This window comes from Platalea leucorodia (genome assembly GCF_965183815.1).
Source record: "Platalea leucorodia genome assembly, chromosome: 2".
In the NCBI taxonomy this organism is placed as follows: domain Eukaryota; kingdom Metazoa; phylum Chordata; class Aves; order Pelecaniformes; family Threskiornithidae; genus Platalea; species Platalea leucorodia.
Genome location: NC_138824.1, coordinates 43,001,482 through 43,029,208, shown reverse-complemented (window position 1 = coordinate 43,029,208; position 27,727 = coordinate 43,001,482). Strand labels below are relative to the sequence as shown.

Here is a 27,727-nt window from a genome sequence, read left to right as displayed (position 1 = left end):
TTTGTGCACTTTTCATTTTTTTCCAGCACCAGGAGTGCAGATTGTGTTATCTTATAGGTCTATTAATATCATTCTTAGAATATAGTACCTACTGAATTCAAACCTTATATAATGAAACTGTTACATTATTACTGTAAATTATCAAAATTACTTATGTGCTCCTTAATATTTATCTTTCAATAGAATATGTATAAAATTAGATTGGTTTGAATTAATTGATAATATCATTTGATATGCTGGACTAAAATATGTCCTCCAATGCTCTTCTATTCGTTATGTAAGCTGTTTTGTATATATCTAGTTGAAGTAAAAACATAGTCAGCTTCATCTATGAAATTCTTCATTTTCAGCACCACAAGATATATAGAAACTTATGGCTTTAATTTGAAACAATCTCATTACATATTTGTAAAAGAAGAGGGTATCGTCTATGTTGTGAATTATTTGGAAGGACTAGCATTATTTTCCTCAAAGACTAGTACTTGCTGACACATTTTCTTATTTTCAGTAAAGGTCTGAACTGGAAATACTGAACTGAATAAATCTGAACTAAGAATATATGGCTATATATATTGAAAAAATATTTGTATTTCTCTCTTGTTTCTATTTTTTTTTTTCTGATTTTTTGAACTGTAAACATTGTTATCTTTGTAGGCTAAATTCATTTTGTATTAATGAGTGTTTGGGTTAAAAAGTAGGTATGCAATTTATCATTGTGGAAATATTCCCAATTTGTCACAAATTAAGTCAATGAGAGTTTTATTTTTTTTTCCCAGGTGGTGTAAAATGAATGTCAATTTGAAGAAGTGAACTAGAGTAGGCACTCTTAGAATCAGTGGAAAGATAGGATTGCTTTTTCTATTACTTCTTTATTTTGTATGTTCATATTAATATTTAAGAAAAATAAATAGTTTGTTTAATTCTATAAAATAATTTTACTCCAAAATGCTAAAAAAATTAAAGAGCCCAATCATAGTTTAATAATGAAGACATAGCTATACTATTAACCTTAACATGAATATAGTGAATTTCTATTTGTTCATATTTATGTTCTTAATAATTTTATCAAAGAAGAAAGAAATGGATTACTTTCATCTCTGTGCTAAAAAAAATTATTTCAGTGTTAAAAGACTTACAACTTTAGTTGTCCCTCCCAATGCAGTAAGATTTTTCCATCTTGTACTTCTAGTGATGAGAACTGGGAAGGATGCCTTGATTACTTAGATTCTAGAAGCCTGTGATGAACTCTAGACAACTGGTCACATCTTACCAATGCAGAGTTTCTCTTGTGGTTTACAGACTGTCAGCAGCCAGCCACTCCTTGCCACCCCACTGCGACATGGATTCATGTAGCTCTGAGGAATTCTACCAGGCTGTTCACCACGCGGAGCAAACCTTCAGAAAGATGGAGAGCTACCTGAAACAACAGCAGCTCTGTGACGTTATCCTGATTGCTGGGAATCGCAAGATACCTGCACATAGGTAGGACATAAGCATAAGATATTGAAACTACAAAAGTAAATGTTTTGGGTGAGCTTATTTCTTAGAACAGTGTTTTCTGGGGCCCCTTATGCCTGCTTCCCTCTTGCATTAAACACCACAAATATAAGTGGCTGCAAAAGGTGGTATTTGAAGGTTGGGCCTTTAAAGGTGGGTTTTTTCGTACTGATTTCAAAAGTTCAAGTAGCACTCAACCAGTAAACTTTTTATTGTGAGTGTGCCAAACACTTCTCCCTGCTGTGATGCTGTTCATATGTGAGGAAAATGGAAATTTCTGAAATGAGATGCTGTACAGCTACACTGAACACAGCATCATTTTTAGCTTAAGATCATGATACTTTTCTAAGTCTGTCATACAGAGTCTCTCAGACACTTATAGTAGAATAATACTGAACACTGATTTCCCATAAACTGTTCCATTGAATGAACTGAAAAATATCTTAATTACTTTAAATGATAATTATGACTATAAAAATTATAATTACATTATAATTTTTAAAATTCTATAAGATTATCTGGTATTAAAGCAGCCAGTATATATGAAACTATGCTTGGTTTTGGATTATATTTAGAGCTTAAAATAGTAATTCTTCATTGTGATTTTGGTCTTAGTTATAGCCTTTGGTTGAGTACATGCAAATAAAAATCCAGTCCTGGAGTTTAGATTAAAATACAGAGAATACTTTTGAGTTTCCAGATTAGCAGGTGGTTTTGCATTTGAACTCTATATAGGGCTGCAAACAAAGGATGACCTATTCCCTGCTTGTGCCCTGGTTTCTCTGCTGAGGTGCTAAGGACCTTCAGGAAAACTGAAAAACAGCCAATGTATTTCTGAACTCATAAATTAAGTTTCTGGTGTAGAGGAATACTATAAGGTCATCTTGGCAACTTGGACCTTAAAAAGTTCCGTCTGCCCTAAGTGAAGATGGACCCAGAGACTAGTTTTCTGTTCTACAGAAAAGTTGGATATTCTACATTCCAACTTCTATAATAATAATTAAATAAGGTGCAATATGCAAAACTGCAAAGCCAAAGCTATTGTTCAAATACTAAAAATTAAAACCAAACAGAAAACTTTATTAAAATATTCAAATTGCCCCAATAATCGCATAAATGAGAAAATAACTCCACGTAACAAGCAGTAACAGTTAGATTGATCTAGGTAGTTTGCAGCACATGTGAAACAGAGTCCACTTGGTTTCAGATTAGTAGCTGTAATAAACGTAGAAATCTTTCTCCTCTTCTTTCAGCATTTTTGATTCTTAAGACTTTGTTTCTACTCTCCTATCTTCTACAAGCTCCATTTTTACTGTTCCTCCCTTGCCTTCATATACTCAGGTTCCCAGATGCCAGCTAAGTCCCCAGTCATTTCTACTCACTGACTTGGCAACTGACACAATTCCTGTGTTCCAGGCTTTTTGCCACTGCTAAATGTATTATGCATCTGGCACTTTATTCACCCCTGGTAGTTGTGATCTGATGCCATTTTTATCTAAATTGCCAAGATCTTTCCTTTATGGGTATATCAAGAACAGAGGGAATAATATTAAACTTCAGACCTTCTGTCCATCTGCATTTACAGTGTTCCAGGGCTGCAAGATTTGCCTTAAGGTGCCTCCCGTCAAAAAGAAAACTTGATGGATAATAACCTAAGACCTTCTAATTTTTGTCCAATTTTACATCCTTATACATTACTGAAATCAAATAAAAAGATTTTTTCAGAAATAATGAAAATTTTGTTGTTCCTTCTTGACAGTTACTTGGCCTATTTTTGGTTTTTACATTTTTCAACATAGATGAGGTAAAAAAAAAAATTCAATGCCTGAATCTACATTCTTAAACTGACAGAAAAAATACTTATTAGATACATAGAAATTTTCCACAATTGGTATTATTTGCCCTGTTTAATGTGGATCATATAAAATATACATTTTTTACAAGTATATTTTTTGCCTATTTTGACTATTTTGGTAAACTGCATAGTTTGTAGAGAAGGAGACAGAGGAAACTGTAAAGTTTTTTTATTAGTTTAGTTCATTTTCCCCACTATTTTTAAGACAGCTGTTCATGTTTGTATGAGCACTTTTCAGTAGTAAATTTAATTTCACATTTGTCATTTCAATTCTACAGTATATCTAAATCCTTCTGGAGCCGGAAAAATACCTTAATAAGAAGACTGACCATGAAATAATAGCCAATATCTTATTTAGATTTTCTAATAAACCTTCAGACAACTTTACATTTGATTTTCTACTTCATAAAGGGTTTAAAGGGGAAGCCGTACGAGGAGTGGCTGAAGTCACTTGGTCTGTTCAGCCTGGAGAAGAGGAGACTGAGGGGAGACCTCATCGTGGTCTACAGCTTCCTCACAAGGGGAAGAGGAGGGGCAGGTGCTGATCTCTTCTCCCTGATGACCAATGATAGGACCCGAGGGAACGGCAGGAAGATATGCCAGGGGAGGTTTAGGTTGGACATTAGGAAAAGGTTCTTCACCCAGAGGGTGGTGGAGCACTGGAACAGGCTCCCCGGGAGGTAGTCACGGTGCCAAGCCTGACAACATTCAAGAAGCATTTGGACAACGCCCTCAGACACATGGTGTGAATTTTGGGGTTGTCCTATGCAGGGACAGGAGTTGGACTTGATGATTCTTGTGGGTCCCTTCCAACTCAGGACATTCTATGATTCTAGGAATGTGCACAAAGCCATACAGGAACTCAGTGTTGGAGGTAAAAAAAAAAAAAAAAAAAAAAAAAAAAAAGTGATGTAAGCATAGAATTTACCTGTCCCCGTTCAATAAATACAAAAAGCTCCCATATAATTACATAATTATAATAATATATAAGCTCCCATATAATTACATAATTACAATAAACCAGAAAATTTAATACAAACAGAAAATGCAAAAAATATAGGAGGAGAGTTACATCCTCAACTTGCAATTCTTACTTTCATTGCCTTTGGTGAGAACCCAAGATTGTGAATGAAAAGAAACTAAGAAATCTACTTTTGTTGTTGTTGTTTTAATATTGTCAAGTATAGTTGAGTTTATAATGAGAAACCTGAGTTCTTTATTTGCTGTTTTCACTTAATATCAAAGAAACATAGGCATTTGTGTTCTTTCTAACACTCAAGATAATGGTCAGGGGGGATTCTTACCATGATGGAAAGGGTAGCACAGAATGAGTAGAAAATTACTACTTACATATAAAACAAATAAATTCTTTAGTATGGCTACTCAAATCTTTCTACAAGCATTTGGATGAAAAGAGAAAACTTTTTTCAACACATTCTTAAATTTTTCATCATAAATACTGAAACAAATTCAACTGAAGCGTTTTTAGGATGCTCAGCTCTAAAGTAGTACAGCTTTTATTTGCTATCATCCTATATTGGCTTTGCGTGGCAAGGTTTTGGTAGCAGTGGGGCTACAGGTGTGGCTTCTGTGAGAAGCTGCTAGAATCTTCCACTGTGTCCAATATGTTGTGGTTTAACCCCAGCCAGCAACTAAGCACCACGCAGCCGCTCGCTCACTCCCCACCAGTGGGATGGGGGAGAGAATCAGAAGGGTAAAAGGGAGAAAACTCATGGGTTGAGATAAGAACAGTTTAATAATTGAAGTAAAATAAATTAGAACAGTTAAATAGGCAAAGCAAAAACCGTGCACGCAAACAAAACAAAACAAGGAATTCATTCACTACTTCCCATCGGCAGGCAGGTGTTCAGCCATCCCCAAGAAAGCAGGGCTCCATCACGCATAATGGTTACTTGGGAAGACAAATGCCATCATACCCAATGTTCCCCCCTTCCATTTTCTTCCCCCAGCTTATATACTGAGCATGACGTCATATGGTATGGAATAGCCTTTGGGCCAGTCTGGGTCAGCTGTCCTGGCTGTGCCCCCTCCCAGCTTCTTGTGCCCCCGGCAGAGCAGGGGAAGCTGAAAAGTCCTTGACCAGTGTGAGCGCCACTTAGCACCTAAGTGCTTAACTCTATCCCAGCTGAAACCAGGACACAATAGAGCCAGTGCCAGCCAGCTCCAAGACTGGCAGCAGCCAGCCTGCTGCTAGCCAAGGCTGAAACAATCAGCAATGATGGTAGCACCTCTGTGATAACATATTTAAAAAGGGGGGAAAAAAACTGCTGCACAACAGCAGCCAGAAGGGAGGAGTGACAATCTGTGAGAGGAACAACTCTGCAGGCACCAAGGTCAGTGAAGAAGGAGGGGGAGGAGGTGCTCCAGGCACCACAGCAGATTCCCCTGCAGCACATGGTGAAGACCATGGTGAGGCAGGCTGTCCCCCTGCAGCTCATGGAGGTTAAGGGTGGAGCAGATATCCACCTGCAGCCCATGGAGGACCCCACACCGGAGCAGGTGGATGCCTGAAGGAGGCTGTGACCCTGTGAGAAGCCCACACTGGAGCAGGCTCCTGGCAGGACTTGTGACCCTGTGGGGGACCCACGCTGGAGCAGTCTGTTCCTGAAGGACTGCACCCCATGGAAGGGACCCGCACTGGAGCAGTTCATGAAGAACAGTAGCCCATGGGAAGGACTCACATTGGAGAAGTTCATGGAGGACTGTCTCCCATGGGAGGGACCCGACGCTGGAGCAGGAGAAGAGTGTGAGGAGGAAGAAGCAGCTGAGGCAATATGTGATGAACTGACCACAACCCCCATTCCCGTACTCCTGCGCCATTCAGGGGGAGGAGGTAGAAAAAATTGAGAGTGAAGTTAAGCCCAGGAAGAAGGGAGGGGTGAGGGGAAGGTGTTTTAAGATTTTGTCTTATTTCTTGTTATCCTGCTCTGCTTTGATTGGCAGTAATTTAAATTAATTTCCCCAAGTCAAGTCTGTTTTGCCTGTGGCGATAATTGGGGAATGATCTCTCCCTGTCCTTATCTCGATCCACGAGCCTTTTGGGTTTTTTTCCTCTCCCCTGTCCAGCTGAGGAGGGGGAGTGATAGAGTGGCTTGGTGGGCACCTGGTGTCAAGCCAGGGTCAACCCACCGCACATCCTGATAAATTTAATGGAACTCTTTCAACAAACTAATTTATGTTCCCCTTTTTTACTTCTCTAAGGAGAGGGGCCAACTTTTTCAGTGTATTTTGAGTGCTACTATAGAAAGGTGACATTTAAGAAAAAAAACAGTATTAATAAAATTTAAAAAAATGAATGGAGAAAGTTAAGCTGAAAGGAGAGATGAAAGGATAAAGAACCAGGCAGAGAAGGAAAGACAGTTTACAGGCAGAGGGTGAAAGAAGCAGAATGCACAGTATACAGTCCTAAGACTCAGCTTGTTTTCTTGCATTAGTCAGTAACAGATGCTTGTGGAAAGCACACAGTATAAGCAGTACAGCTGCCCTGTGTTCACTCCCAGATATCTGTAATTAGGGTCTGAGGAACTTCCCAAATCAAACATTGCATATAAACTGTAGTGTTTAACACAACCTACTGTCCATGAGTTTAAAAACAAATTATTCAAGTAATATGGTTGGGACAGAATAACAACAAGAAAAAAAATTCTTGCTGCCAGAGGGAAAGCAGCAAGGCAAGATAAGCTTTTAATAGTAACCTTGATTGACAACATTTTTTTTCATGGAGTAGTAGATAAAAAATATTTCCTGATACTGAGAATGGGATTAATATTTTCAAAGGAATTTCTGTGATCTCCCCAAGGAACTCTTCTGGTTTTATTTGTACCTTTTTTAGACATAAAAGATCTTAAGTTCACACAAATGAGTATGTACCAGTTACAGATGCACATGCAGAAATGGGCCTTGAGTTTTGAAGATTGTTTCTGAGAATTTGAAGTTGGTTATCCAGTTGAGTTTTGGGTTTGATATGGCCACGTGTCTAATCTCTTTGTAATCAATGGAGATCTATAGCTTAAGTTACCTAAACACCTGTGTCTGATTGTGGTGTGTTGACTTTGGCTGATTGCCAGGTGCCCACCAAGCTGCTCTGTCACTTCCCCTCCTCAGCAGGACAAGGGGAGAAAATAATATGGAAAAGTTCATGGGTCAAGATAAGGACAGGGAGATCACTCACCAATTACCATCATGGGCAAAACAGACTTGACTTGGGGGAAATTAATTTAATGTAAAGTCAGTTAATAACAGAGTAGGATAGTTAGAAATAAAAACAAATCTAAAAACACCTTCGCCCCACCTCTCCCTTCTTTTCAGGCTCAGCTTCACTCCTAACTGCTCTACATCCTCCCCCGCAGTGGCACAGGGGGACAGGAAATGGGAGTTGTGGTCAGTTCATCTTGCATTGGCTCTGCTGCTCCTTCTTCCTCACACTCTTCCCCTCCTCCAGCATGGGGTCCCTCCCACAGGAGACTGTCCTTCACTAACTTCTCCAGCATGGGTCTTTCCCATGGGCGGTAGTTCTTCATGAACTGCACCAGTGTGAGTCCTTTGCATCAGGAACGGACTGCTCCGGCACGGGTCCCCAGTGGGCCACAGGTCCTGCCAGAAAACCTGCTCCTGCATGTGTTCCTCTCCATGGGCCGCAGCTCCTGTCAGGAGCCTTCTTCAACATTGTCTCTTCATGGGCTGCAACTTCCTTCAGGGCATATCCACCTGCTGCAGCATGGGAGCCTCCACAGGCTGCAGGGTGGATATCTGCTCCAGCGTGGTCTTCCAAGGGCTGCAGGGGGGCAACCTGCTTCAGCATGGACTGAATCTCTGCTCCACTGTGCCTGGAGCACCTCCTTCCCCTCCTTCTTCTCTCACTTTGGTGTCTGCAGGGCGCTCACATTTTCTCATTCCTCTCTTTCAGCTGTTGTTCTTACCCTTTCTTAAATATGCTCAAAGAGTTAAAGTAAATGGAGTTATATCAGGCTGGTGGACAGTCACCAGTGGGGTTCCCCAGGGCTCAATTTTAGGGCCAGTGCTCTTTAATGATTTTATAAATAATCTGGACGCAGGAATCAAATGTACATTGTTTGCTGATTATACTAAATTAGGAGGAGCTGCCTCCCTCGAGGGTAGAGAGGCCTTACAGAGAGATCTGGATAGACTAGAGAGCTGAGCAATCTCTAACCGTATGAAAGTTAAGAAGAGCAGATGCCAGATCCTGCACCTGGGACAGGATAACCCTGGTTATACATACAAACTGGGGGACAGGAGGCTGGAGACCAGCCCCACAGAAAGAGATCTGGGATTTTGGGTTCATGGCAAGTTGAATACGAGTCAACAGTGTGCCCTGGCAGCCAAAAGGGCCAACCGTGTCCTGGGGTGCATCAAGCACAGCATAGCGAGCTTGTCAAGGGAGTTGATTGTCCCACTCTACACTGCACTGGTGTGGCCCCACCTCAAGTACTGGGTGCAGTTTTGGGGACCTCAATATAAGAAGGACACCAAACTATTAGAGTGTGTCCAGGGGGGCAGTGGAGAGGGAGGTGCTGATCTCTCTCTCTGGTGACCAGCAAAAGGACACAAGGAAATGGAATGAAGCTGTTCCAGGGAAAGTTCAGATTGGACATGAGGAAAAGGTTCATCGCTGAGAGGGTGTCAGTCACTGCAACAGGCTCCGCAGGGAAGTGGTCACAGCACCAAGCCTGTCAGAGTTCAAGGAGCATCTTAACGATGCTCTTAATCATATGATTTAGTTTTAAGTAGTCCTGCGAGGAGCAGGGAATTGGACTCGATATTCCTTACGGGTCCCTTCCAACTTGAGATATTCTATTAAACCAGAGTACTAATGCTATTCCTTTATGGAGTGAAAGTAGCTGCAGTAACTGACATGGACTTTAAAGAGTGAAAGAAACAAGCACAGGATGTCTTAGGAAGACAGTAAAAAGCAATGTTCAGCTGCCTAGTCTCTCCTGAGATGCCTTGGAGTACCCTGCCAGGTTTCATTGTGTGGTCCAGAACAGTGCAAGGTTTTCATAGGTCTGTGCCAGGCCTATACTGATGAATCAGATACTCCGAAATCTCTGAAACTGGCGCTTGACATCTATATTTAGGGGATTGATTCCCCTTTCAAATTGATTTTTTTTTTTTTTTAAAGGAGGGGAGCCTAAAAGAAATAGAATATAAAAATAAAACAAGCAAACAAACAAAATCAGGTAGATGACAGAATGACAAAGGAGACCATACAGGAATAACTTGGGTCAGCAAGACCTGACAGCCCACCATCAAAAAAGGGGTGAAGATGACACACAAGGATTTGACCAAACTGAGCTCTGTGAAGAATGAGTTATGAAGATAAATTAATAATGATGCTCTATTGTGTCATTTTGTACAAAGGAGTTCTAGAATAAAAGAAAAGGATGACAAATAGACCTTAAAAAAATTTAGCTACTTTAGCAGTGTCCTGGTTTTGGCTGGGATAGAGTTATTTTTCTTCCTAAGAGCTGGTACAGTGCTGTGTTCTGGATTTAGGATGAGAATAATGTTGATAACACACTAATGTTTTAGTTGTCGCTAAGTATGTTTATACTAGTCAAGGACTTTTCAGCTTCCCATGCTCTGCCAGGTGCACAAGAAGCTGGGAGGGAGCACAGCCAGGACAGCTGACCCAAACTGGCCAAAGGGCTGTTCCATACCATATGACATCATGCTCAGTATATAAACTGGGCAGAGTTGGCCCGGGGGCAGAGATTGCTGCTCAGGGAGGGGCTGGGCATTGGTCAGTGGGTGGTGAGCAATTGCATTGTGCATCACTTGTTTTGTATATTCTATTATTATTATTATTATTATTATTATTATTATTATTATTTTCTCTTCCTCTGCTGTCCTATTAAACTGTCTTTATCTCAGCTCACAGGTTTTACTTTTTTTCCGATTCTTTTTGTCTTCTCTTTTTTTTCATCTTTCTACTGGTTCAAAATAGCATAGAGTTCAAAGTACTGGCTGCAATAGCACGTATCTTCAAAACTGACACAAGAACAAGAACAGACACTGGCAAAGTGTTTTGGACAATGGACTTTGTTATCAAATCTGGCAGCTGTGATATGTGCATTACTTGCGGTCTCTGGAAGAAATTAAAGCTATGGTAGACATTGTGTGTTTTGTGGAAACGATGGTGTCAGATTTGTGTAACATTCCTAAAAACATTGTGGCAACTTAAGATATGTAATGAGATGTAAAATTGTGTTTCAGTTTGTATTGTAGAAGAGATAAGGAACCACTTACTGTATTTACACTTAAATGTCTGGGATACAGTGAAAGAATTAAAAGAAGATGAAACAAATAAAAAAGAGAATGTAAACTCAAAAGGCATGGTCCTCAGGGCAAAGAGGGAACATCACTTAGTGTAGGTTACTGGTATCACTTATACTTGTAGCTCTGTGTTGTATAAAAGATTGAAATGGAAGAAAACTATCTCTGAGTAAAGACAAAAAGGAAACTTTGCTATTTCAGGCTTAATCAATTCTCTTCAAAATTCCATCTGCCTGTCTATGGGTTTGGGGAGGTTGTTTTGGTTTCTTGTTTGGGGTTTTATTATTATTATTATTATTATTATTATTATTATTATTATTATTATTATTATTATTCTGCAGTTGTTCTAGATGAAATTGCCTTTACAAGTAGTTTAGTTATAAATATTACTCAAATGGTGAGGGTAAAGAAAGTTTATCATCACATAGTTCTGTTCCATTTTTCTCCAAAATGAGATAGGCACACGGGACAGACTGTCAATATTAACAGTTACAATGGGAAGTATGAGACAATTCTCATTAATTTAACTGTTATATACTCACTGACCACTTCTTTACCTAATAAATGTGAATTTCTAATATGTTAATGAGCTAATCTGATGCTGCTGAATTATTAGCAAGATGATTGCACTGTGATAATGTTCTGACTGGATGCTGAATCCCAAATTACTATCTCCTGTTTGTTAGCTGCACAGGAACAGCTTTCATTTACAAAGACTGGGGAAAAAATGCAGTATTTAGAATGTTGCCATGTGATTTTTGGCAGATTTTTTGTTTCCTTTTTTCTCTGTAAAATGTATTTTTTTTAATTTGACAGATACAAATGTCAAAGTGTGCGTATATGTATATACGCTCATATATGCACGTTCATAAATATGAAAATTTTAAAAAAATCTGAAATTCCAAGCTCTGAATTCTGAAAGAAATAAAAATTCATTTTCAATGAACAGTGGAATGATTCACACAAAGTATGTTTTTGAGAAGTCAGTTGAATGCATGTTACCATTGAGACTTAGTTGCTTTTGTGTACCATTCAGATGACTTGATATGTAATCTGAGCTTTTTGTCACTACTAATTGGGATCTATTATTCACTTAGAGCCTACAGATACATAGTTTCATCAACTAAAGTCATTCTACAAAGTTAGAACTGACAGTTCATCATTTTTTCTTTCTAACTTTTGTTCAGTCTTCAATACTCTCATGGCTTACAATGGGATAGTGTATATTAGATATACCATGTTTTCTTTCTTGCCCTAAGATAGCACGTATTTCCTTTGCCTGTTGACTCTAAAAAAGTAAATGATTTCTGCTTTGAAGAAACAAGTAATGACAATGTAGAAAATCAAAGTAGTTGACAGTTTGTTGGCAAGCAAGTCTGAGACTAGACGAAAACTCAGATTCAAGAAAGGAGTTGTTCATGAGCAAACCAGAGACAATGGGCAGAGTAGACAATGATTGGCTGTACATACTCTTCACAGGCAATAGAAAAAGAGTAGCAGATGCTTCATTAGTTCCCAATATTTTACCAAAAGTAGTTTTTGAGTTCCACATCTTGAAACATAGCCAGCATAAACACTTCAGCACCAACTAGTGAGTTTTGTCTCAGGGTCTTCCAAACTGGAGGTGGTACCTCCCTACTATTGAATATATTGTACGTCCCCTGAATATATTGTTCTGTAGAGATTGAGTACAATTTTGGTTTTGAGAGGAGGATGAACAAAACGCGAACACCGGAGAGACTGCAAAAAGGAACACGGACACTGTTTTAACCTAATTGTTATTGTGTTGTCACTTTGGAAATTCCTGGAAATGTCTCTGATCCTCAAGTTAGTCAATGGAATGAAAAGTGGCTGCTCTAACCCACAAGAGGAGGGTAAACAGCCTATGAACAATGTCTGTTGATACAAACTAAAGGAAAATCTTGCAATATATAAGCGGTCAATGGAATTTTTTTGTTCTCTTTCTAGAGATAAGATACTCAACGTGATTAGAAAATCTTGTTAGAATTTTATGGACAAGAATAATTTATGATATATCTCATGGCTTTCTTTACATACTTACAAATTCAGGAGACAGAGGCAGTTATAGCAGTAACAAGCCCAAATTAACATTTCAGTGTCCTGACTGCAAAGGAAGAAAGGTAGATGGCAAAGAATTCTAGATTTGTAATGCTGACTAGATGACAGGTGAAAGTAGAAGGTACATATAGTGGCAAATTCTTCAATAGAGAATGGTTATTACACATTTAATGTTGATCTTAAGTAAAGTGAAAGAGAGTCTAAAGAACATAATTAACAGATTAAGAAAAATAAAATGGGAATGTTGCAAAACTAATAAATTACCATTGATAAAAGATGGAGGTTTTTGACAAGCAAAATTCCTCAAGATACCAATAGCTTTTACAGCAAACACTCTTTACTTACTTTTGCACAGTCCATTAGGGAGTACAGAGCAAGATTTGAGCTTGTGCTCAAATGCGTATTACTGAAGCTGAGTTGAAAATGACAGCATTTTCTACATCATGTGTATTAAAACCAATTGTAATAGTGTGCATGGGAAAGACTAAGTGAAAAAAAAAAAAAGGAAAGACATGGCATATCTGATTCCGAATTATGGACAACATGGAAGTGGGTGATCCCAATTAACTTCGGATCAGAATTCCGAAATAGGAGATGCCAATTTAAAGTTGGTGGGCAATATTTGGTCTCAAGAAAAATTATTGGTGTCTGGACATCATTTTTTCTAAGGATCTTTGGTACTGAGCAGGGAATAATCTGTCTAGTACATTAAATTTACTGTTAGCTATATTTTTTCCAAGGCTGTTATAGCTTTTTCTGTATTTGGTAAGCCGGTGAGGGAGAGTACCACAGTCATCAGGTGTCATGGTTTAACCCCAGCCAGCAACTAAGCACCACGCAGCCGCTCGCTCACTCCCCACCAGTGGGATGGGGGAGAGAATCAGAAGGGTAAAAGGGAGAAAACTCATGGGTTGAGATAAGAACAGTTTAATAATTGAAGTAAAATAAATTAGAACAGTTAAATAGGCAAAGCAAAAACCGTGCACGCAAACAAAACAGAACAAGGAATTCATTCACTACTTCCCATCGGCAGGCAGGTGTTCAGCCATCCCCAGGAAAGCAGGGCTCCATCACGCGTAACGGTTACTTGGGAAGACAAACGCCATCACGCCCAATGTCCCCCCTTCCTTCTTCTTCCCCCAGCTTATATACTGAGCATGACGTCATATGGTATGGAATAGCCCTTTGGCCAGTCTGGGCTAGCCCTCCCCCTGGCTGTGCCCCCTCCCAGCTTCTTGTGCCCCCGGCAGAGCAGGGGAAGCTGAAAAGTCCTTGACCAGTGTGAGCACTACTTAGCAACTATTTAGCAACAGCTTAACACTACTTAGCAAGAACCAAAGCATCAGTGTATCATCGACATTGTTGTCATCCTAAACTCAAAACACAGCCCCATACTGGCTACCAAGATGAAAATTAACTCTATCCCAGCTGAAACCAGGACATCAGGAAAGGTAATCACTACCTGGCGTAATCCAAAACAGTTGATCTGTTCCACAGCTTGCTCCTTTGTTGTGTTTTACTCAGAAAAGATGTCAGTCTTGACTGTACTGTCAAAATTATTCTGGAAGTGACAGCCAGTATCTGCCTCCTTTTTTTCCTGAAATTTTTCAAGTGCATGCATGGATATACCTTAGTATGTGTTGTGCAAGCCTTAAAATTTAGGAAGCCATGAAGCCTTCTCTATATGTGCAGTAAATGTTTGCCTGCTGTGAGAAGAGCTGTAGAGCACCACTATCAGTAAAGACACTCAATGTCAAGTGATATCCTCTACAGAACAGCAAATCACATTTAAAAGCAATGAATGTTCAGCTCCTATATGAACGAGCATAATATGTGTGGAAAAAAGTTGTATCATGCCTATGAGTTTTCAGTCCAAGTAACATCTGCAATTCTACTCGGTAGTAAAATATTGTTAGAGCTTGCATAAAAGATATAAGTGATCAAGGTTTGTTTCTTTTGTTTGATTGCTTCTTTTAATTACTAAATGCACCAACAATGTTAAGGAAATTCTGTATCAAAGGTGTATGTGAAAACAGTTGTGAAAATTACAAGTAAATATTCTATAATAAAAGAAAATAAAATCTGATATCATAGGATAAAGTCAGTCACAACAGGAATCAGTTATATTCCATAATACAAAAGAAACCAGAAATGTTTTAGGCTGAATTTAGTTGTAGTAAAGTTAGAGAAGTCCCTTAATCTGGAGAAAATCTTCCTGGGTCCAGAAACTCATTTTTAGCCATGAGTTAGCTGCTATGATTCTCAAGGGTGAAAGAGTTTATTATGTATTCTCACTGCCAGATCAGTAGTTGAAAAAAGGTGGCATCCTGACCTTTCTTGATGAATAGGTCAACATGCCTTTAAAGCAAGTTTTAGAGCTGTTTGGAACCTTCTAAGCTACAAAAAGCAGCAGATCATTACAAATTAATTGATCCCTTTGATTTCTCACTTTTCATTTCTATCTCAACACTAGAACACAATTAAGATTTGCAAAAAATGTCACCTTTCAGAATTAAGTGTAATTAGCAAGTTCCTTTCATTTCAATTCAGCCTGTGAAGCACTTCCCAAGGTAAAAGTTTGTGTCTTGAAATCAGTTAACTTTTTGGTTATATTCAGTTGATGAAATAGCTGATTCATTATTACTATTAGCTATTGATTAACATAAGGGACATAAAAAAAATCCTCTTTATCACTCTGTTCAAAAACTTGTTGTGGTGGGTTGACCCTGGCTGGACACCAGGTGCCCACCAAAGCCTCTCTGTCACTCCCCTTCCTCAGCTGGGGAGAGAAAATATAATGAAGGCTCGTGAGGCAAAATAAGGCAGCGAGAGATCATTCACCAATTACTGTCACGGGCAAAACAGACTCACCTTGGGGAAATTAGTTTAATTTACTACCAATCAAATCAGAGTAAGGTAATGACAAAATAAAAACTAAATCTTAAAACACTGTCCTCCTACCCTTCCTGTCTTCCTGGGCTTAACCTTACTCCCGATATCTCTCCCTCCTTCCGCCCAGCAGTGCAGGGAGATGGGGAATGGGGGTTGCGGTCAGTTCATCACACGTTGTCTCTGCTGCTGCTTCCTCCTCAGGGGAGGACTTCTCACACTCTTCCCCTCCTCCAGCGTGGGATCCCTCCCACAGGAGACAGTCCTCCATGAACTTCTCCAACATGAGTCCTTCCCACAGGCTACCGTTCTTCATGAACTGCTCCAATGCGGGTCCCTTCCATGGGGTACAGTCCTTCAGGAACAGATTGCTCCAGCACAGGTCCCCCATGGGATCACAAGTCCTTCCAGGAGCCTGCTCCTGTGTGGGCTCCTCTCTCCACAGGTCCTGCCAGGAGCCTGCTCCAGTGTGGGCTTCCCACAGGGTCACAGTCTCCTTTGGGCATCCACCTGCTCCTGCATGGGGTCCTCCACAGGCTGCAGGTGGATATCTGCTCCACCATTAACCTCCATGGGCTGCAGGGGGACAGCCTGCCTCACCATGGTCTTCACCATGGGCTGCAGGGGAATCTCTGCTGTGGTGCCTGGAGCACCTCCTCCCCCTCCTTCTTCACTGACCTTGGTGTCTGCAGAGTTGTTACTCTCACAGATTCTCGCTCATCTCTCCAGCTGCAATTACGCAGGGTTCCCCCCCCCCGTCTTAAATATGTTATCACAGAGGTGCTACCACCATCGCTGATGGGCTTGGCCTTGGTCAGTGATGGGTTTGTCTTGGAGCCAGCTGGCATTGCCTGTATCGCACATGGGAGAAGCTTCTAGCAGCTTCTCACAGAAGCCACCTCTGTAGCCCCCCTAGTACCAAAACCTTGCCATGCAAACCCAATATGCTTGTCTTGCTCATTTAGGTGAGCTGCTACTTCACAGAACCTTTCTGCTCACTTAAGGCATCTTCTTCAACAGGTGGTGCAAAACAGTAGAGAGAAACCTGTAAGTAAAATGAGTAGTGTTGAGAACCTGACATCTGTATTATATATTTTTCAGGGTTTTTCACTTTGCACTGGGTCTTGTCTGGCCCTGTAGACTGAATGGTCATTTGCAACTGGATTCCGTTAGATAGCTTCTTTGAATTTCCTCACCCCAGAATAATCCATGAGGCAAATTGTGAAAAATCACAGATTTTTGTAGAAGTTTATGAACGAGATATAATCCTTCTGTTATTTATTTTCTGTCTTCCCTCTGTTTTGTTATCTTTGAGTTGAGAATACATATACAAGAAGATTTTATAATAAATAATGTCTGAACAAAAGTGATAGAAATTACAAATATTAGTTACTACTGTTTAAATATATTTCAACTGATCATTAACTGGTGTATTAAAATTCATTAACTTGTCCATTAGTTTTGATGCAGCAGAGGGTTTTGGCTTTGCTTTTAACAAGTAACCAAGTTGAAGACTCACAGTTGAATTTAAATAGCAGTTAATAAATCTGAAGCAACAGCTGATGCAGAATGCTCTCAAATGGAAATCTCGGTCACAGACCTAAATTACATCTCTGCTAGCTGTGAGAGATTGCATCTCATAGCAAATCACTAATTTGTTGTGTTTTTTCCTTTTTGCTGTGATTTTTTTTTTTTTTTAAATCAAGCATCTAATAACGGTGAATCAAGTCACTTATTTATAAGTGGTCAGAAAAAGTATTTGAAGAAGAATTATAAGATTTTTAGTTATCCAGAATTGTACAGTTATCTTGGTTGACTAAATACACACTTGTGATACTCAGTTGAGATAATAAATAAACAAACATAGAAGTAAATGTTCCTCAGTGGTGAAAAAAAAAATAAATAAATAGTGAAATAGGAGTCTCTGGAGGTAGCAACAAAGTGTATTTCTAAATTAATCTTTTTGTAGCCATCTGTTGTTTTTATTAATTACATGAATATCAACGTGAACTGTTTATGAATTAGGATCTTTATTTCTAAAGTTCATGATTGCTAGAGTTGAACACAACACAAAAAGTGATAAAACTACTACACCTAATTAGTCATTGCCCATCATTTGAGTCAGAGTAAAGATCATATATATGTTCTCAAGCTGCCCTACTGGCAGGTAAAATATAGTAGCTTAAAGCACTGTAAAATTATGAAGCCAGTTCAAGCTTTCATATTTTACTTTGCTATTGGGATGAGCTAAGAGAGCAAAAGCAATCAGTTACCACACTGGCTGATAAGCAGTAACTTGTTATTCTTCAGAATTATTTTTTTTCCTTGGACAAAATAGTAAACTATATACAAATGGCTAAATATTTTCCCTTGGTTTCCAAGTTCTCCAGTTGTGATTCTTGTGTCTTTTGTCAATGTGTTTATATATTATGTTTTCAAATTAAGCCAGAAATGTGACCATCTTTTATGGAAACATGTGGTACACTATTTATAGCTGTACCACATTTCTAGCTCAGTATCATCTGTGAATATTCACTCCTAACAAAATCGTAATATTACTGTAGATGGTATTTACAAGAATTTCTTAGCTTAAGGCCCCAATAATGGCAATCATACCTGGTACTTGCTGTGGTTTTGATTTATCTAAATCAGATCCCCAAACAAGCCCTGCACATTTTGTAAGAATTTTGAAATTATTTTCCTTCGGAAATGTTTCTTAACAAAAACATTGTATTATACAATGTTTTGTTTTTTTTTTTTTTTTTGTAGTGCATAGCATGTTAAGCTACTAACAGTTTTACTGAAGGTTGAAGGATTGTGTACAGTTACATGCTGTTAGTAAACTTCATAAAAAATATGCCTTTAAGAACAGTGGAGAGTACCTCTGGAGTATGAAATGTGTTTCACTAATAAGTTGTCTTTGATACTGAGAGGTTATCTTGTTAACAATTGGGACATCTGCCTGAGTAGAAAATTATCAGAAAGACTCAGCACTAATTTCTATGTCTCTTTTATAGTCATACGCTAATGTGCCACTTGGTTCATATCACAGGAAGCAAAAACAAATTAGAATTAAATGTCATGCTGTATTTTGCTGTCTACATGCATTAATAATACATTGCTCCTGGTAATTTATAGGTAATTTATAATTATTATGAAAATATGCTTTTTAAAAAGTTTGATGATTTTTTATATATGAAATTTTCAATACATATATCAATGTAAATGACACCATTTTCTAACTTTTTTGCAGACTTGTCCTCAGTTCTGTCTCTGACTACTTTGCTGCCATGTTTACAAGTGATGTTTGTGAAGCCAAGCAAGAAGAGATCAAAATGGAAGGCATAGACCCCAATGCACTGTGGGATCTTGTTCAGTTTGCATATACAGGTATTGAACTGCAAACGTCATACTTCCTATAGGGAAAGATGTTGATAGTTTTGTTTGCTACATGCGAATGAATTATATTTATCTTCTAAATATTTTTTTTCTTTTTAATATCAATCAATCAAAACACTTATTTACCATTTCTAGGGCTGAATTCAGATTATTATCTTTTATCTCGAAACTGTTAAATATTTCAGACTTGGTAAGTACCAGAGGACAGTCTAGAAAATTATATATTTTTCTTAGTTTTCAAGTACTTAAAAAGCGTGCCTCATATGCACATGATTCAGATTACATGATGTCATTGAAGGAACAGCTGTACTTTTTGAAGAATAGCCCTACATTATTGTCTTAGTCAAATTTTAGTTTAAATAATTACATAAATCTTTTAGAATTTTAAATAATAAAACATATGAGCTGGACGTTGTCACTTTCATTTTCTGTTATAGGCTGGTACTCTGTTGTGTAATGTAAATTCATGAATGACTCATAACTCAGAGTTAATAACTCAGAACTTCCTTCTGAATAGTTATTACATTTTAATGCATAATAGATTTGGTTTTTATCCTTCTTAAACAAGCTGTTATGCACAATGTATCTGAAGTGCATTAATATGAAAGAATACTAAAGTTACAAAATAAAGTAATTAAAAGAGAGGAAATGCCAATAACAAGATTTGTAGTCTGAATTTGTCTCCCCTTGCCTATGAATCATGTAAGTATAAGATATATGCTGTTTCCTATATGTTTCCTAAAAGACATCCTCATATTGTTTAAATTAACAATATTTTATCATGATGTTTCTATTGAATATTTGATTTTAGCTTCAATTTTAAATGGATAGCCCGTACCCTGCACTTTTAATCCTCTCTAAATACACATGTATTAGTTTAATCATAAGTTGCTCTTTGCTTTGATATATTTAATCAGGATATGTGCTGTTTATTTTATGACATAATAACTTTACCATCTTAATAGGGAACAGAAACTGCAAATAAACATAATTTAAGTTAAAAATACTCTTTTTGAGAATCATGGTTGAGAAATTCAGGTTCTAGGAATGTCAGACCATCTTCACTTATATAGTACTCCACATGTTCAAAGGATAGTGCCTGCTCCCTTCAGTTGTGGTTTTGCCATTCAGGAATGTACATCATCCAGAGAGTTTCAAGCTAGGGACCCATGAAATGAAGTAAGTAAGTAAGTAGTTCTCATCAAGCATGAGAAGGATACAATCTGATTACTAGGTATGAGTGTGAAATGAATGGCACAGGAATACTGGGGCAAAATCAAGAATTCCTTGGCGCAGAATAGCAAAAGACCTTACTGGTAACATTAAATTGTTCTGTAAGAGGAAGGTAAGAGGAAAAGGAGGGACACTGTTGTTCCCCCAGGAACAAAACTGTGGAAATACTCAAGTACTGCATGGTTCTTTTGCCTCAGTTTTCACTAAAAGATCACATGCAAACACACAGCACAGTCAATATTGACAACAAAAGATAGTGTGTAAGTGTACATTAAGAAAAGAGATACAGAAGGAAGCAAAAAACCCCCCATTTTCAGTATGAATGAAGCTATCTCAGAACTTTGTTATCTCTGAGAACTTTGGATACTGGATGAGGTAATGAAAAACTAGTAAAAGCAAACTCCTTCCACTTTCTGCAAAAGGTTAAGATTTTCATCTGCTTTACTCTCCTTGATTTGTCTATGTCATGTGATGCACTCATTATTATGAGTATTACTGATTATATGAGGTGGAAAATTTGGAGATGTCTTCTTGTGGTTAGGTAACTAAGGACCAACCTTCACAAATGGATGAAAAGAGAACCCCATAGGTAGCGTAATTCCAGTGTTTTCTAACTTGCCTGATATGAATTTGCGTCTATAGTGTTCTTTCATTTAAACTGTCACATAAAGCTTAAACTACCTAAAAATGGCAACATTATGGGTCATCATAATGTTACCTTGAAGAATTAGAAACTTAAGGTGGTAACAAAGGTCTCTAATTTCTGTCACTTGCAGTGGTAATCCACCATTATCCTTTTAGTTCTAACCCATTTTGGAGACCAAATAAGACTTAAAAAAAAGTCTTCTTAAGTTTACACTTGAAAAGGAAATTTCACATATACTTGCTGACAAGAGAAAAGTGATGAGATTCAGGAAACCTAAGTCCATTTTGCATGCTAAAAGAGAACATGTATTGGATGCCATGGACCATTGCGGTTTTAATTACTCCGTCTTGTATTTTTTTTCCATCAGGTTCTTTTTCCTGACTTATTCTGATTTATCCTGATTTATTCCAAGCTTGTGTCTTTATCTCTTGAAATTCATGTTAGACTATTTCTTTCTCTATTCCTTTTCTCTGCATCAGATGTCTTATCAAACTCCTAAATTTCCTAGGTACAGTTATGATAGTAAATTAAACAGTGCTAGGAAACATTTGCAGGCATTGGAATTACCTATATTGATCCTAGCAGTTTTAGCCAAATCCAACTAGCAATCTCTAACAAACCTTGGGTATAGTGTGGATATGCAGGCTTGTCATGAATGTGGCCATCCTTGTGCAGAGGGCAAGAGCATTCAACAGCACCATGGATGATTCAGTGATAACTCACAGGTGATCAGGGAATTCTTGGAACATGGTCCCAAGCTTGTTCAATTTACTGAAATGAAACACACTCTTTGCTCCGTGGTTAATCATTCTGTTTTTCCATGTTCTTTGCCAGATTAAAACCTGTCCCCTCAAACCTTATTCTTTTCCCTTCCCTTCCCTTCCCTTCCCTTCCCTTCCCTTCCCTTCCCTTCCCTTCCCTTCCCTTCCCTTCCCTTCCCTTCCCTTCCCTTCCCTTCCCTTCCCTTCCCTATTTCCCACCGTCTCTCAGGATTTATCTAGCTTCATAGTTTCTTATTTCTTTTCTTGCCCTCTGATTCCTTATTTACCACCAGTCTAGTTCATGCCCCCTTTTCCTTTGAGCGAGTTCACTTTCTTCTTTGTTCTGCATGGATGTGGGCAAGAGGAACACTGAAAAGTAAAGGAAATAGGCATTGTTCTGATACACAGCAATGTAGCAGCCAGCAGAAATTCCTCTTCAGCCTTTTAATCTGTAATCTGGAGCATACATAGTCTAGACAGAATATCTGGAGAATTCGGTGGCCAAATTCCAGTTACTGACTGCACAATATGTGAAAAGGTTTTCAGCAACTCTTGTCTGAGCTCTTGATTCTTTTACCCCGGGAATAGCAAACCATTTTGACAAATGGGCAGTTATTCACTCTTCTTCCATTTTCTTTTTCCTGTCACTACCTTCTTAGCTCAAGGAGATTAAAAAAAAAAAAAAATTCACATATAGTTGCTGCTGTTAGAGAGGTTTTTCCCTGGGGACAACTGAACATTTCAGGAAAATACAGTTAAACACGGGCTTGTTTGCAAAAACATAGAAGTTAAGAGTATTACACTGCAAATATTTTTAGATGTGATTTAAAAAAGGGAACAATTTCCACATTATATTAATTGTAATTCAGTCAGATTTACATTTTTTAGAACCTAGTGAAATTATTTAATTTTTAGTATGAATCATACATATCAAATATTAGTTCAAGAAGGGTAAAATATTCGTATGTATGAAAAGTATTACTATAGATAAAAGTATCCTGTACCAATACCAGACCCGTCAGTTCCAGCAATAAAATCAAATACTGTTGCAAAATATCAGAATTCAAGTTTAGTGAAGGGGAGGTTTTGTACATCAGAGACCTGAAGAAAGATAGGTATATTTATCTGAAGGAAGAGTTATTAACATTTGCTATATCCATCAGTACAAAAAAGGGAATAATATTAGTTTGGTAATTAGTTACACATTGGTTTGTGTATCTTCAATTTCTCCTTTTAACTCCTGTTAATTAAAATTGTTCTTACCTGTACTTCCATAAACATCCATATGCTTCTGAAAGGACATGATTTTCTGGACAGAAATTCTGAAATTGCTCTTCAGTGCCATTTCCTCTACGTGGCTGAAACAGGTGATAACTCCAGTTTGTTCAAAACAACAAAATTATAGTGTCTACTTTTTAAAAATCATTAATAAATGTTCTTTCTTTTGTCCCTTTCTAAACACATTCTGTAACTGTTGGCAGATGAGCCTCTGTATTGGGCCAGATCATAAATGCATTAACTGAGAGACTTGCCAGTAATAATATCTGATATTTGGTAGCAAGATATGAATAGTCATAATTTGGCTGTCATGTCCTCCTAGCTTCCAGTTTTATGGAACATAATTTCATCTACTTTGGTAGTCAGTGATCAAACGTGAATTTGTCTAATCCTTTTGAAAGCATGTATAGGTTCAGCCTCTACAGCATACCGTGGTAGTGAGTCAAACTCTGTAAAATATGTTGTTTTCTTTGGTATTTCTAAATTTTCTGTCTGATAATTTTGTTTGTTTTCTCATAGTTTCTAGTTATGTGAGAAATAACAAATAATCATTCCTTTTCACCTCATTTGTGCAAATCATTACTTATCTGTTGCTATTGTACACAATAAACCCTCATTTAGCAGATTACTTAACTAATATCATTAACAGCTTAAAAAACCATGAAACTGTGCAACACAGAGAGTAATGTTCATCTGTTCCAAAATCAACATTTATTACTACCATATATAACCTGTTCTTAGACTTCCTTTAGCGTAATTGATCTTGGTTTGGGCCGGCATGGAAAGGCTGATCACTGCTTGACAACACATTTGATATTATCTTTTGTTATTCTAAGCCTTCAGTGAGAAGAAAAAGCAAAACCAAACTAAACCATCAGTAAGATAGTTGAATTTTTATAATTTCAGTTCTGCAACTCAATGCATTTTGAATCTGGTCAGAAACATCCTAAATATTATTGGGGAGGTAAAAATTTCTTGTTAGAACATATTTGGCATATTTTTGTTCCAGTTATAAAGGAAGAGAAATATAAGGGTAAAAATATATTTTTGGTGTAAATGTGATTTTGAAGCTTTTCTCTACATTATTATAATCTCCTTTAAATATGTCATTTCTGACTACAAATGTACTTTTCCCAGGAGTTTTAGAACATGGGATATGAAAGCTGCTTCCCTTTTTCAGTAATGAAAAAAACCTAAAGAAATATTGAAAACTAGTTCATGATTGTAGGTCTCTATCTATTAAAATAAATTTAAAAAAGCGTTTTGCTAAAAATGTAAAAGAAAGTGAATAGATCTTACTTATTTCAAAATTAGGCTATTTTCCTATGTTTCTTTAAAACCTATATTGGAATTATATTTATGATAAAGTAGAATTCTGATCCAGTAGAGAATCAAAATTTCTTTACCCCATGAGCTAAAGATAGTATTTTGCTACCATCATATTAGCTTCCATAAGCCTTTCTATCACTCTTGGTTGTTAATTTATTAGATTTAAATCTGTTAAACAAACTGTATTTCAGGCTTTCATTTTTTAAGAGAAAATGCTCAATCTACTTTGACCTAATTAAAAAGTAGCATTTTTTCCTTATTTGGTTTTCTATTTAATCATTCAAAATGTTTTCTGTTACAATAGGTCCTAAACAATTTTATTTATCTATATAGATATAAAATATATAGATATATAAACAAAAATTATATGTAGAGATCAAATATATATGCATATATTTAAAAAAAAAAAAACTTCTCTGCTACTCTACAAAATGAAGGCTACATTTATTTTCAAGATGTCCCATTTTTTTGATGACATTGTGTTCGTTTATTATCAAGAGCAATTTCTTGTATAGATATTAAGCCTTTAAAAAAAGCTTACCATGTAAAAAATAACTAAATAGTATCTCAATGGGAGTCAAAGAAAGAGTAGCCAGGTAGCAACAGTAGTGAATTTAGTTTAGGGAAGGAAAAAAGAGAAGAAAAAAACAGCAACAAAAAGAAGATGTGTATTGTCTCTTTGCCAATTGTGTGAAGTCAGGATATTACTTTGCAAAGGAGAATGAACATTTTAAACTTAATCAACTTCAGGAAGAGCTTGGCATCTATGAGAAATCAGCATATTAAATAAATCCAGTCATGTTTTTGAGGCTATACTTAGGAGTAAAGTTGGACAAATGCTTAAGTAAGATACAATGTTAATTTTTTTTTTGCTTGCTTCACTTTTTTTTTTTTAAACTTTTTTTTTCTTCTTTCAAAATAGGCAGTACTTTTGGACTTTTTTCTTTTTTTTTTTTTTTTTCTTTGTAAAGAGAATACTACTGTGTTAAATAAAGGAGTCACAGTACTTAACTGTATTATGAAAGGCTTTACACAGTGGTAAATTGTCTTCTCTGTATCTCCTAAATAGGTAGATGACAGAGTCATGACACACTGTGAAGCTGGACTGTGTTCACTCATGTATAAGCAAATAAAGTTGTAAATAATTGGCAAGGTACAATTACATGGTGACCAATGGAGCATCAAGTCCTGTACAGCCTCAATAAGAGCTGTGCCTAAGTGAAGGCAGCTGTCCATCTAAGAGTAGTAACAGGAAGACAGAAAACTGGGCTGACAGAAATACTGATTTAAAGATAGTAAAAGGTGTTAAAGTTTCTGTGAAGAGGCAGCATGACTAATTATAAAGTCAATGTGATGTACCTATAAAACACAATTTGATTAAAGCTGAAGAAATTGAGATGTGTAAAAATATGTACTATAAACACTATGTTAGATGGGCTTTGGGGTTCTTTTGGAAGTAGTTTTTGTTTTATATAAAAGGATTATAACAATAACTTAATTTTGTAAATACATTAATAAGGTAGTGGCTGCATATTGTCTTATCTGAAATAAGCACAAAGTTTTCTAATTACATAAGCAAAATTAGAATGTAATTACAAGCTGTATAATTCCAATTTTATATATATATATATGAGGTAGATTTATTCGTAAAATGCTACATCAAAATTATGTGCTTCTTGTAGTTTGCATAGATTCACAAGGGCAAACCACAAAGGTTTTCCCACTGTTCTTTTGTGAAGAATATATTTGACCAGTAAATAATATGCAACTTCAATACATGGTACAGGTTTAATCCATTCACACATTGCTGCATTTGATTGGTTTATTCAAACAAACAAAGTATGTTTTGTCTATGATTTAACAGAACTATAACTTAAGAGGAAACAAAGCTTCCTCTTTTGCATGCCTGTTAAATGTTTCATGTGAGCCAGCTGAGGAACTCCGAAGCAAACAGTTATGTGCAATGGCTATGCAGAAAGTATGTTTCATTTTTCAAGCTGCAAGATGATTGATAGTACAAAATCTAGGATTGAGATCCTAGTGCCCTGGGATACGTGGATATGTATTCTTTGATCTTTTTAGAGTTCAAGATAAGCAGTAATACAGAAGAGTATTTCTTTACCTCATTTTTGTAGGTAATGCTTCTTTCTTGATCTTAAAACTTGAGTTTTCATTATTTTCAATTATGCTTAAATGTTTTAGATAGGACTAGAACTAGAGATTTGGTTTCTGGTATTTTGCTGCCATTGGTGATTCTGGGAGCCTTCCTTTGAAGTTACAACAGAGCTGTGAAGTTACTATAGATTTCCTCAGACTGCATCAGTCTATCTAATTAGTATGCATTCCCAACAGTGATCAGAAGAATAGGCTGGTGCTTTCATACTGTTAATGAAACTGAAAAAGCAAAAATCAGTTAACTAATAGAAAACAAAAAATCCTTGATTTATTTATGCACATCTGAAAATAAAAATAGAGCGAGGATCATACATGGAAGAGGTTCAAGCCCTACTGCATAGCTTTTAATTAGATTTTATTTGGGGGATTCTTTAATTAAAGGACTGTCAAGTGTCTTCTCTGTCAGTGTTATATCTAAAAACACACACAGGGCAGACAGCAGGGATGTAGCAAGAAAAAAAATGCCTTTAAGCACAAGGACCCTTAGGTTCCTTCAGAACAGAAGCTTTATTAATTAAATATCCCAGGGAGGTTTGTTTTTTGGTTTTGGTTTGGGGTTTTGTGTTTTGGGGTTTTTTGTTTGTTTGTTTGTTTGTTTTGTTTTTTTTTATTGCTGAAACTCAGTTGTCTATACAAATAAACAGTGAGAATGATCCTTAGCATAGTTTTGGCCTGTGCCAATTTATAGTGTTCGTACAGTCCAGGGGTTATTGCAGCCACAAGATCATTCTTCAACATGCAGTTTGAATGTGACTACCATGGTTTGGAGGATGACAATTTAGTGTATAACTGAGGCCATTTCATTCCAGCTAGCCTCAATGGTAGAGGGAAGTCCCAGACAAGCTTAACTTAATAGATATAATGGAAGGCTATTATTAAAGGCACCTGCTCAGACAAACAATCCTTGGCTTCTAGGTGATGTTAGCTTGATTACAGTGTGTCAGGCCACTCCTCGCTAGGAGATACTCATCACATTGAGAGTGACCCTTGATACTGTGCCTATCGTGAAGGTCTTTGCCCCAACCTCCTTGACATGTTGAGTAAGTTCAAGAGCTGTTTGTTCTGTGATATCATGTTAGAAACCCCTGTGAAGATGGACCATCTCTGCCTAGCACTTTTTGCAGGCGACTATTACCTGCTGCTGTCCCACTGGATTTGCTCTGCCTTGTACTTGATCACAGGATAGGCCCTTGTGAATTTCCATTCACTTCGGATGGGAGAACAATTGTTCCAGGAACTCTGGGATGAGTGCTAAAAGGACAAGTTAAGGTA

At 37.3% G+C, this 27,727-nt stretch overlaps 1 protein-coding gene across 2 annotated transcripts in view; it reads left to right on the top strand.

The window, feature by feature from the left end:
* Nucleotides 1-27,727, top strand: part of KLHL1 (kelch like family member 1) — a gene marked incomplete at both ends in the record, with an annotated part of 244,859 nt that overhangs the window by 66,588 nt on the left and 150,544 nt on the right. The window contains 2 exons of one of the 2 annotated variants that reach the window (XM_082337822.1): nucleotides 1,300-1,482; nucleotides 18,888-19,024. In XM_082337822.1, the coding sequence (XP_082193948.1) occupies nucleotides 1,300-1,482; nucleotides 18,888-19,024 (320 nt within the window). The remainder of the gene's footprint in view (nucleotides 1-1,299; nucleotides 1,483-18,887; nucleotides 19,025-27,727) is intronic. The other variant, XM_082337823.1, reaches the window with a different exon arrangement.